The sequence below is a fragment of the Hevea brasiliensis genome, chromosome 5 (genome assembly GCF_030052815.1).
Source record: "Hevea brasiliensis isolate MT/VB/25A 57/8 chromosome 5, ASM3005281v1, whole genome shotgun sequence".
NCBI lineage: Eukaryota > Viridiplantae > Streptophyta > Magnoliopsida > Malpighiales > Euphorbiaceae > Hevea > Hevea brasiliensis.
In genome coordinates, this window is record NC_079497.1 from 12165431 (window position 1) to 12178104 (window position 12674).

A 12674-nucleotide genomic window follows, 5' to 3' on the forward strand; every position below is an offset into this window, starting at 1 on the left:
AAAAAAAAAAAAAAAAAACTCTTTTATATTTATGTTAAAATGGGTAATGATTCATCTCCAGTGTCACATATACATCACTGCAAGTTTTTGAGTGATGTGGGGGGGTTGACAACAGGGGATCAGGGAGAGGAGTGGAGCGAGGCTTTGAGTGGACAGGTAAAGGATGGTAATTTTAGTTCTGCAAGTAAGAATAATTAGGGTCTTCTACCCACCCCCATCGTGAAAGCCGGAGCCTCATGTGCATTTGCTCCTCCTTGTCCGTTTTCTTTCTTATTATATATATATATACACCCATTAAGCAGCCAGCAAACAGAGTTGGAGGGAAGCATTCCAATTTCACAATATCTAGTAGTGATTGCAGTGGTCATCAGTGATCATGTTCTTTTGTTCCAAAAAGATTGAAACTGGAGATATTATTAGCAGTTGATTTGGCTTTCTAAATTTAAATTCATTAATCATATCACAAAAAAGATAATTTCTCATTTATATATATATATATATATTTTAACTTTGATAATTACTGAGTTTGATTGGATTAATGAGATAGATTTGATATGAGACATGAAAGTTAATCATTGACACATTTCACAACCATCTTTATAAAAAAAAATGTTGGGTGAATTTCTCACTCTTATTTAATTTCAATTATATTTGTTTGACTAGTTGCTGGTTGGCTTCTGGCAACAAGTTATTATATTAGATTTTTAATTTTGTTATTTATTCTACTGTATTAGATCTTGTAAAAGTAGCTTGTTGAAATTTTAATTTGTTTTTCTTCAAGGGTAAACAAAGGCATGTACGTATATATATATATAGTGGTCTATATAGGTATGGAGTGGGAACCAGAATGGTGTGGATGCAAATTCTGAACAAAACGAAATGTATAAAATGAATGTCCATTCGTGGGATCCAAATGATGCTTTTGAGATGGATCTTTCATCTTTAGCTTGAATCTAGTACTGTTGAAATAACTTTGCTCCAAAATTCACTCGAAAAGAAGAGCTGATAAGACGTTAAGCTCTTTTCTTTGCTTCCCAAAGAGTGTTAATCAAGGGAACATGAACAGTTGCTCTTTCAGCTAACAGTGTCTAACCTCAGGAAAAAAAAGTCCCCGTTCGTACATTAAAAGCCCGGCAACGATTTGGTCCTTGGATTTAGACTCACCTGCAACTATGATACATCCACTTCGATTTCAGAGGCAGGACCCCCACCACCACTCCCTGTATCTTTCTTCTCTTCATACCTGACCAGACGCAAAAGACAAATTCCTCCCCGCCTTCTTTCTCTCCATTGGTGGTGCTTATTTCTTGGGGGTCCCGGCCCTTGTGGGGTTTGTTGGTCACATATTCGTGGAGAAGCATCTGCTAAAGCTTGAGCAAACATGGCACTTAAAAAAGGGAAAGCAAATACCTTTGCGTGGGCTAGGCCCCTACTGTGGACACCCGTATCCTGCGCCAAAGATTAGCTGACTCATGTGATGACACGTCCTTTACTCATTTGAAATAGACGTAGCACATGTTGCTTTCTCTATATATAGTCTTACCTGAACCAACGACCCCTCCCAAGTTCAATCTATACTTCGTTGCTTAGTGCTAGTGATCATAGTCATTATCGAGTCTTGGTCTGATGGACTATTTTTCTACTACAAACCCTAGCTCTTCTGGGTCTACTTCAGTGCCAAATAAGGGCAAAGAGAAGAAGAAATGTGGCAAGAGAGGCAACAGTGGGGTGAAGCTGTCGACTGACCCCCAAAGTGTTGCTGCCAGGGAAAGAAGACACCGTATCAGCGATCGGTTCAAGATCTTGCAGAGTCTGGTTCCTGGTGGGAGTAAGATGGACACAGTATCCATGTTAGAGGAGGCCATTAACTATGTTAAGTTCTTGAAGACTCAGATATTGCTTCACCAAACTATAATGGATTTTATGGATGACGACCCGTATCTTTACCTCCCTGCTGCTGGTTCCTTTCCCTCTCAGCAACCTTCATACTTGGACGCCAACTTTGCAGCTGGAGTGCAACCAGCAACTCCACTGCCGTTCCCTGACTCTTTCTTCCAGGGAGATGAAGAGGTCCAGAATCATGAACCTTTCGATCAAAACTAGTCTGCTTTTTCTTACTGTATGTGTGGGGATGGATAGGAATGCGTGTGTGGTGTTATAATGCTTATTTTGTATTGGCAAGTCAAGGTTGGCTGCAGTTGTAATGGGGTTTAACAATTTATGAATGTATAATTAAGAAATTAATTAATCTTGTGAAAAGAAATTAAGCTAAATTCTTGATGAATGCATGCATGTACTCTCTGGTACTGGTAATGCAGTCATCCCAAAATTGTGGGGGTCGGAGTTCGAGCCTTAGTATTAACTAATTCTATATGTATAAAGCACTACTAGCGAATAGGGGTCAAATTTCTGGGCTTCCTTACTGTAAAGTATCACTTGATCACTTAGCTTAATTGCTTTAGACCCTTTTCATTAAAATGGTGGATTGTGAAGTTAAATTTTTAAAAATTTATTTAATTTTAGATATTAAATGTAAACTTTTATTAATATGCTCAAAATTTTCCATTCACCTAGGATTGTCAGTCATTATACAATTCACCATTACATTAAAAATGAAGAGGGAGGATTACCCTTTATTGCGTGGTTCATATTTTATTTTTAATTGACTTCCTAAAAATATTGTGATTTAGCATATAAAGTTGCTGTCAATATTTTTTTTCCACACTTCATATATTTTTTTTAATTAATGGGCTTAATTTAAAGCTCATGATATGTTGAATTTTGCCTAAGTTTGTTCATGAAAAAGCAATAATCATTCACTTTGCTAATCAAATTGAAAATATAAATTAAAAAATATGTTTCTTGCAAAATTATTAAATGGAATTTTTTAATTATTTTGAAATTTAATTATATAAATTCGTATTTTATTAATTTTAATTTTTAATAATAAATTAATAAATACAGTTAAAATAAAAATAAAAAGAAAGATTATTTAATCTAATAGAGTTAGTCTAAGTAATAAATATAAAATTTTCAGAAAAAAAAATAATTTTGACAATAAAATATTGATTAAAAATATTTTGATTGTAAGTGTTAAAAAGAAAGTTTATTTTAAATAAAAACAAATTAGAAGTAAGAGTTAAGATTTTTATTAATTTTTAACGAAAAATTATCTTTTAGTTATAAATTATCTTTTAAAATTTGTTTTATCAATCAATAAATACCCTTAATCATAATCACTGATTGCGGGAATAAAAGCTTAAACAGGCAGAGATACCAAGTTTAAAGAGGGCAATGGTCAATTTTGAATATCCTATGGATTCCAATTTCCGGATGGTCATGGGCTTGTTTTGTTTTGACCAGGCCGGCAACCCATGTTTACCCCTTTTAACATTATGTTTGGGACTGAAATTTTATAAAGTTTTAAAAAAATAAAATTAAATAAGAGAGTCAATTAAAGTTTAAATTAACTTTCAGGTTAAATAAGTTTATCTGCTTTTTAATTAAGGTTAAATAAATTTTTATTTAATAAAATATTATTTTTTAATAATAAAAATAATTTTTGTTTATCATGTTATTCAATTACTTTTTATTTTTAAATTTCATTTTAATTAAAATAATAAATAATTTTTAATATTTAAAAATTTGCAAAAAAATATTTTATTATTAGAAAAATAATATTTTATAAAGTAATTAATTAAAAAATACAAAGATTTATTTTACTCAAAACTTAGTTTTATTTGAAAGAACATGGTAAAGTTTTTAATCTTCAAAAGCTTTTATTTTTTAATTTACTAAATTAATTTTTTTCATAAAATTTTACTTTAAAAGCTCTTGCTTTATCTCTTCACAATAAAGTGAAAAAAAAAAAAAAGAAAGTAAAATCATGTACTAGAAAAGTAGAAATAAAAATCCAAATTGGGCTTTGGGCCTTCATTGTTCTTAGTATCATAGCACATGCGATGTTGAACTTGAGATTGAAATACGTGGGCGCTGGTAAAAGCAAAAGCGTTAATGGTCTAGCAGACAGAAGGAAGGTTGCAATGGCGATTGACAGTAATCATCATCATTTGTGCTATCTTCCTCAAAATTTTCCATGGCTGCAATCCTCCGATTATCGTTTGTGTAGTACACCAATCCCAACATTGGAAGATGAACCATCAGAATTCTATCTATGCGATCACTATACCATTCAATTGACTTCTTCCAGAACTTTGAAGGTGCAACAACAACTCCTGCTCCTACTCCAAATCCCAATCAAAATCCATTTCTTTTGTGGACGGTTTGTCTTGCAGGTGGTGATGCATTGGTAAGCAGGCAAGATTAATTTTGAGAAAAGAGGCCCACATAATCCTTCATTACCTGTGAATGATGCATTCTTAAATGTTTGGAATTGATTACCTGTTGGGATGTTTCCTAGTAATTGATCGCGTGAGACGTATGGAAATGAAAGGAATGTTAGCGCTACAAGCGCTAAAGGAATTGTGCCATTCAACTGATTAACGAAGAGATCTAAGGACTCGAACTGTGACAAGTTACCCAAAAATGGCTAGATTTGACCAGTAAAGGCATTGTGCCATAAGTTGAGAACACAGAGAGCACTAAAATTGTCAAGGACATCTAGTATTGGCCCCACAAAATGGTTATCAGAGAAGTCGATGCATGTGAAGAAAGTTAGGATCTTCACCAGCTTCATCCGGAGACCTTTGCTGGCAGTTGTTATTGAATCTTGATAATATATGTCTTTAATTTCTTATTACAACCCAAGATAGTTTATTGTTACATATAATAGATTATTTTCTCTAAATTAATTAAAATAATTTTTTTTTGATCCCATTGATTTAATTTGCTGACTCTGCCCCTTGAATCCAATGACATTGACATAAAGGAGCATGTTAGAGATAAACTCAGTCATGTGAAGAAAGTTAGGATCTTCACCAGCTTCATCCGGAGACCTTTGCTGGCAGTTGTTATTGAATCTTGATAATATATGTCTTTAATTTCTTATTACAACCCAAGATAGTTTATTGTTACATATAATAGATTATTTTCTCTAAATTAATTAAAATAATTTTTTTTTGATCCCATTGATTTAATTTGCTGACTCTGCCCCTTGAATCCAATGACATTGACATAAAGGAGCATGTTAGAGATAAACTCAGTCATGTGACGGTTTAGAATGGAAATCAAAACTAGACCAATTCAACCCGAAAGTGAAACTCATTAAAATCGAATTCACCAAAATAAATTTGAATAAAAACCGATTGGTTCAATTTCAAATCAAAATCAGATTTTGTTTCATTTTATATTATTTAATTTCAACCTTTGAATTTGATTAAACTAACCAAACTAAAACTGGAGGCCCTGCAGTTTCGATTTCTGAAACACGCGCCTAATTTCCGTCGCCAAAATTTCGTCGACAGTGTTTTGGGATGAGGCCCGGCGGTTTCGACCGTCGCCAAAAAGAGGCTGAGGTATCACGAGGAAGGACAGGACAGAGTTGGAAACGTTGGGGGCGCTGGACAAGATTAGGATGATGTTGGATTTAGTGGCAGGGAAAGGTGGCATAACTCGTGATGATACGGACAGAAATTTCAACCCGAATTTATTCAAACATTAATTAGAAGAAAATGACAAATATAGTGATATGTTGAAAATTATCAAAATTTGTTCATCAATTTCTCCATATTATCTGAATAAAAGAAAATTATTTTATGTCAGAAAAATTAAGAATATTATGAAAAATTTAATTATTATTATTTTCATAATTTTTTAACACATAAAAATTAAAACTTTCACGTTAGAAAAATTAGAATATTATAATGAGTTCAAAAATATTTATTTTCATAATTTTTTGATATATAAAAGTAATTTAAATAAATTTTAAATATAAAATATAATGAATTTTTTTTAAAAAATTACATAAATAAGATTGTTCATCAGTCATAATGGCAAACTAAAATTCATTACTATGATTGATGAATAATGGGTTGAAATTCCTTATTTCCCCTTATTTTGATTTTGTAAAATTTTTTTTTTCACTATCATGGTTTAAAAAATTTTCAAGATAAATATTAATTAAATTAAAAATTAACTTATCCTTTTATTAGCATCAAACAACTATAATAATGGAATTATAATAAACACCTAAAATTTTAAATAAAAATTATATTCTAATTTATTAGATTATAAAACAAGTAAATTGAAACAATTTGCATAATAAGCACCTGAAATTTTAAATAAAAATTGTATTCTAATTTTAAAATAAATTACTATTTAATTGTTAAAATGTTTTTTAAAAAATGAGTAAATTTTTTCTCAATAAATTTTCAAAAATATTTTTTGAAAAATATTTTTATTGTTAAAATTTTGAATATTTATTAAATTCTTAAATTTAAAGTGAGATCGAGAGAAATAAAATTAAATAATATTGTTTTACTTTAATTTTCAATTCATTTTTTTTTATGATTCTTTTGGAAAAGAAAGTAAATAAATAGACTGAATAAAAAAGAAAAAAATGTAAAGAAAGTATAAAAATAATTAAATTATTTTTTAAAACTTTGAAGAGTAAATTATAAAATATCAATAATACCATGCTGATTCCCCCTATCCGTATCTTGCAAAATTTGAAATAAACTAGCTTAATTTATCTATTTTAAAATATTATTAATTTAATTTTAAATTTTAACTTTTTTGAAAATCATTAAAATTTGAGTAAATATTACTATTATAAAGGTAATTTTTATAATTATCTCGAAAGTTTATTTCCTATTTCATTTTTTTCTTTAATTTTAATTTATTATTAAAAAATTTATAAATTTTAATTTTATTTCATAAAAATCTTTTAAATTTGTCTGTAATAATAAGTTTTCAGATCAAAAAATATCTTTAATTTACAGTGTGATGTATATACAGTATCCATATTTATTAGTAAAAAATAAATAATTTTCTTTTTTAAAAAGCAGATATATTGTGACATTAATATTTTTGTGTTAAATTTAAATTATTACATGTCACATTTTTATTATATGTCACATTATATGTTAGACGAATTTTTAATTTAAGAATTTACTATTATAAGTAAAAAAAAATTTTATAAAATAAAATTAAAATTAAAAAATTTTTAATAATAAATTCCAAGTGAAATATGAGACAAATTCAAGGATGTGTTATAAAAATTGCCCCATAATAGGATTTCTTTTGTCCCTTTTTTTTACTCTTAGATCGTTTTGTCCGTACGACCTGGAGGGCGTGCAAAATGCAGATGATCTCAACCTATTCGATGAAATTCCTGAATGAATGCCTTCATGAAGCTGTCAAGTTCGTGGAGCAGCTAAGATACTTCTATTTAAAACAAGACAACAAGAATAGCAAAACAATTCAGATTATGTTCTCATCACCCCTATTTTAGGGTTGATGCTTTCTGTGCTATTTACAAATTATACAACAAGAAAAAGAGAAAAATTGTAAAAAAGAAAGAAAGAAAGAAAGAAAGATTACAGCTTCTCTCTCCCTTGCTTATATTGTGCCTGTGAAGAACCGGAAGAACAGGAAGAAAAAGTTGAAGAACAAGAAGAAGATACGGGTGGTGAGTGATAACAAGTACATTTCAGGTCATGAATGGCTTGTTTCCTCGTGATGTCGAGTTTTGTACAGAAGACACAGTACCGTCCTCCAAATATATCTTCATCTTCATCACTATCGTCAACATCTGTGGTATCTTCTTCAAAAGTTTCCCCAGGTTCAATTCTCCAATCATCACTTGTGTAGTATATCAATCCCAACATTGGAAGAAGCACCATAAGAATTTTATCTATACGCTTGTCAAAGCATTCATTTGTCCTCTTCCAGAACATTAACGGCGCAACAACAGCTCCTGCCCCTACCCCAAAACCCAGTCCAGGGACTATGAACTGCCAATCAAATTCATTTCTTGGGTTTTGTTGCCTTGCAGTCGGTAATGCACTGGTATCTAGACATTTTTCTTCCAAAGGAGCTCCACATAATCCTTCATTATTTGCAAAGGAAGCTGCTGAAAATGATTGGAGTTGAGTACTTGTAGGAATCCTTCCGACTAGCATGTTGTTTGAGAGGTTCAGGACTGAAAGAAATGTTAGCTTTGCAAGCTGCTGAGGAATTTCTCCAGTAAGTTTGTTATCTGAAAGGTCTAAGGACTCCAGATGTAAGAGGTTGCCTAAAGCTGATGGGATTTGACCAACAAGTGCATTATGTGACAAGTTGAGAGCATAAAGTGCATTTAATTGCCCTAACCTTTCTGGTATTGGCCCTTCAAATTTGTTGCCAGAGACATCAATGGTTGTGAAGACTGTTAGGATCTTCACCAAATTCATTTCAAGGCCTTTGCTGGTAACTGTTATTGAATCTTGATAATACAGTTGACCAAGCCGTAGGACTGTGAATTTCAGGTGATCATGGGTTTCATTTCCATCTCCCATCATTGCCTTCCATTTAGATAAGACACTATTTGGCAGTCTACCACTAAAATTGTTGGAAGCTATGTCAACAATCTGAAGTTTTGTCCATTTGACATCGATCTGTGGACATAATAAGTTCCCATAAAAATTGTTATTTCGCAGAACAAGAACTCGCAAACTGGACATGTTCCTCAAAAGGCATGGGAAAGCATCATTGAATTTATTGCTTCCAAGGTCTAAAACCTCTAACGTGGTGCAATTGATCAGAGATTGTGGTACCTTCCCCTCCAATAGATTTCCACTCATGTCTAGAGTTTTCAAATTGCAATTTTCCTGAAAATTTTCAGGAATATTGCCACTGAACTTGTTTCTCCTTAAATTCAGAACACCAAGATTCTCACTCCTTTCAATTAAACAGGCCGGTATTGTATCATTCAACCCATTGTCAGACAAGTCAAGAACTTGAAGATTAGTAGCATTGCATATCGACTTCGGTATAACACCTGTAAGGCTATTGTTTGAAAGGGAGAAAAAAATAGCCACAGAAAGGTTAGTACCAATGTTGTCTGGTATGACAGAAGTAAAGTTATTGCTCGAGTAATCCACATAAGTAATGGTTGGTGGAAAAGTTGGAATCCCCCCTTTGAGCCGGTTATAATGTAGGTCCAGGACAACAAGATTGGGAGCAGAGTGAGGTTGTTCCAGATCATCCAAGAGATTATGTGAAAGATTGAGATAGAGGAGAGACCCATTACCAACTTTCCAAATCCAATGAGGAACTACCCCAGTTATTTGATTGTCTGACAGGTCTAACATGATTAATTTTGATTGGTTGCTTAGATCAGGAAACACACGCAGCTTGCAAGAAACCAATTTTAATGTGCTGAGCTGGGGAAAGGAAGATGAGGTCGCATTGCTAGCATTTTCCACCGTCAAGTTGTTGTATGAAAGATCAATCTTGGTGAGATTACTAAGCTTCCGAATCCCGTCTAGTTGTATAGTGCCATTGAATTTGTTGGATGAAAGTATAAGGACGTTGAGTCTTTTGATATCAAACACTGAACTGGGAATGGGCCCTTCTAGTTTGTTGCTACTCAAATCCAGGGTATCCAATGAAGAAGATGACGCAGTTGAGAACTCAGGAACTTGACCTGTAAATTGGTTGAACGAAAGCTGAACCTTCTGCAGCGATGGGATTGCGAACAGAGATGAGGGAATGCTCCCATTAAGTGAATTAAACCTCAAGTCGATATAGAGAAGTTTGAAAAGGCCTTCAAAGTGATTGGACGGAATCTCACCAGACAATTGGTTGTGAGAAAAGTCTATATACACGAGTTTCTTGGACTTGCCAAATGATGGGATTGGACCACTGAACATGTTGGATGAGAAGTCTAAATAGACGAGTTCAGTGAGATTGGCTATAGATATTGGAATCGATCCATTGAATTTGCAAGTTGCAAGCTCTATTCTAGACAAATTCCTAAGCGTACCAATGGAATCTGGCAGTCTCCCTGAAAAATTTGTGTAGCTGAGCACCAAATTCTTAAGAGAGGCATTCTGCAAACCATCTGGCAAGTATCCCAATAGATCATGGTTGTATGATAAGTCGAGAATCTCTAGTGTTGATACCTGGAATACTTTTGGAGGAAATTTTCCTTGCAAATTGCAATCGCTGAGGTGCAAGATTTTCAAATTGGAGAACTTTGCGAAGAATTCTGGAACTGGGGCAGAAAAATTGTTGCCGTCCAAACGAATTACCGACAGATACCGAAGCTGTGCAAGGGAAGAATCAATAGGGCCAGAAAGAAAACAGTTGGACAAGCTCAATACTTGCAGATTAGGCAGCGAAAACGCTAAGTCCTGGCACCAATCATTCCCATGTGAGGATATATTTACACCATCAAGATAGAGTTCTATCAGCCCGGTGAGATTTGAAACTAGTGTTGCAAGATTTGGGTTCTGAAGCTTCAGCGAGCGATCTCCCGAGAAATAGAGGTTAGAAGACAAATCAAGTGTGACCAACGTTCTCATGCGTGAAATCGCAACTGGAATTTGACCCACAAAACCAGCGTTAGACAAATTCAGAGAAACCAAACGTGTAAGGTTGGCAAACCTGTCTGGCAGAGCTGTGCTGCAGTTGTTGAAAGACAAATCTAGATTCTGGAGATATTGAAGGCTAAAGAGTGCATTTGAATTCTGAAGTCCGCCGGAAATTGATTCGTTGCTTAAATTGAGGCCAGTAACTTTACCACCCAGATCACAACTTACACCGGCCCACTCACAGCAATCTTCGTTGAATTTCCATGTCACCAGTTTTGTAGACTTGGATTGATTGAACGCGAGAGTGTTGCTTAATTGGACCAACAAAGATTGCTGATCACTCTGGCATATGCCAGACACCAAAGCTACATGGACAGCAAATACCAGCGTTAAAACGGGCAGCTGTAGAAACCGCATCAAGAATGAAATTTTCATTTGGAGAGAATTAGGAGACGCCCATGTAAATGAGAATGAAAGAAGTGATTAATTTGATCTTTGGGTTATACAAAAGAAAAATCATGAACACGACCCTTTTTGGTTTGTTGGGTTGAAGTGGTGCAGAACCACAGAGCAGTGGGTTTGGCAAGGGACGGTGAGACCTGAGAAGAGGGAAGAGGTAGGAAGAGAAGGAAAATCGAGATAGTCAGAAATGTAGGTGGAGAACAATAAAAAATTAGAATACGGGAATCTGCAAATAGTCGAGTAGACATAATTTTATGCTAAAATAAATGAAACATAATAATTTATTAATCTTTCTCTAAAAATCATTGGACGCGTTCCTTTGTCGGCTTCTCCTTGTAGACTTTTTCGTTCTGAAAGCTAAGAAAATTCAAGCCAATGACTTGGCCTTAATATTATTATTATTATTATTATTATTATTATTTTTATCTTAAATTTTTATTAGCACATGAGGAGTGGTGATTCCGAAGATGGGATCATGCCAGTATTTGATGGTTTCGTTTAGCCATATGTCATTTTTTTTTTTATTTTAAAAATATTGATGTCTTATTTTATTATATTATAGTTTAGTTTTGAAATTTTTACAGTATTGCCGTTATTTTTTCTGTAATGAAATTTTTGTTATATTTTATTTTTTATTATCATTTATTATAAAGGATAATAATAATAATTATTATTATTTGGCAAAAGCTATTTGTTTGGTTTTGAAGTGTATAAGAGTCGCACATCAACAAAGAACAATAAATTCAAAACACGTATAAGAATGAAACTAATTAATTTATTAATTCTAATTTTTTAAAACTGATTGAATTCAAAATGGAATATCTTGACATTCATATAAAGGATTGAAATCTGAGCATAAAGTTTTATTAGTTCATATTTTAACTCTAATTTTAATTTTGATTGATTTTAATTGTTAAAAATTTTTATTTTTTATTAAATAATTTTATATTAATATCAAATCAAATTAATTGATTTTAATTGAACCAATCGTGCCGGGTCTACAGCTGTGTGAAAAAAAATAAACCCCTGAATCTTAGACTTCTAGTACAGACTGGCAGCTTCTGCTACTGGGAACAACTTTAAATAAATAAATTTATATATTAATTTAATTTAATTTAATTTAATTTTTTATTAAATATAAAAAAGCTACAGTCAACTCCCTTTGGCTAGTTTAATTTTTATTTTTTTATTCTAAAAAAATGTTATATTTAAAAAAAAAATCAATTTCTTGTCATAATTTCCCTTTGTGAATATACATTTTCACCATAAATTTTACTAAAAAACATAAATTTTTTGACACCTTAAATTTTTAAATTGTTCATTCCATTGTATACTAACTTCTATAAATGTAAAATTAATATACCTTTCAGGTCTGTTGATATGATAATTTTTTTATTAAAATTTAAAGGGCATTTTCATTCTATTTTTATAGAAATTGAGATATATTTTAAGATGTTTATAAGAATTAAAGTGTGTCACGAGATATTTTAAAAATTTAGATTGTCACAAAATTTTTTTAGTAAAATTCAAGAGTGAGAATGTGTATTAAGCCTTTTTAATTTATTTTCCAAATATTTGTATGTATTTCGAGTTATTGATGATTATGGTTGATAGTTGTTGCAGTTGGTTTAATGATTATTAATTATTTTATTAAATATTATTAGTTGTTGTTAATATATTAAATAATCATTAAAAGTATAACTTAATTTTAAATATATCTTAATACTTTTAAATAAT

General features: G+C 32.0%; 2 protein-coding genes across 2 annotated transcripts; one reads left to right on the forward strand and one right to left on the reverse strand.

Annotated features, from left to right (window-relative positions):
• Window positions 1-1450: 1450 nt before the first annotated feature.
• Window positions 1451-2248, forward strand: LOC110655779 (transcription factor bHLH140). Its single transcript, XM_021812234.2, has one exon. The coding sequence runs from the start codon at window positions 1627-1629 to the stop codon at window positions 2101-2103; it is 477 nt and encodes a 158-aa protein (XP_021667926.2). The 5' UTR covers window positions 1451-1626; the 3' UTR covers window positions 2104-2248.
• Window positions 2249-7368: 5120 nt separating this feature from the next.
• Window positions 7369-11150, reverse strand: LOC110655828 (receptor like protein 22). The gene has a single exon (XM_021812286.2). It carries the CDS (start codon window positions 10908-10910, stop codon window positions 7497-7499), a length of 3414 nt encoding a protein of 1137 aa, XP_021667978.2. The 5' UTR covers window positions 10911-11150; the 3' UTR covers window positions 7369-7496.
• Between the last annotated feature and the right edge of the window lie 1524 nt (window positions 11151-12674).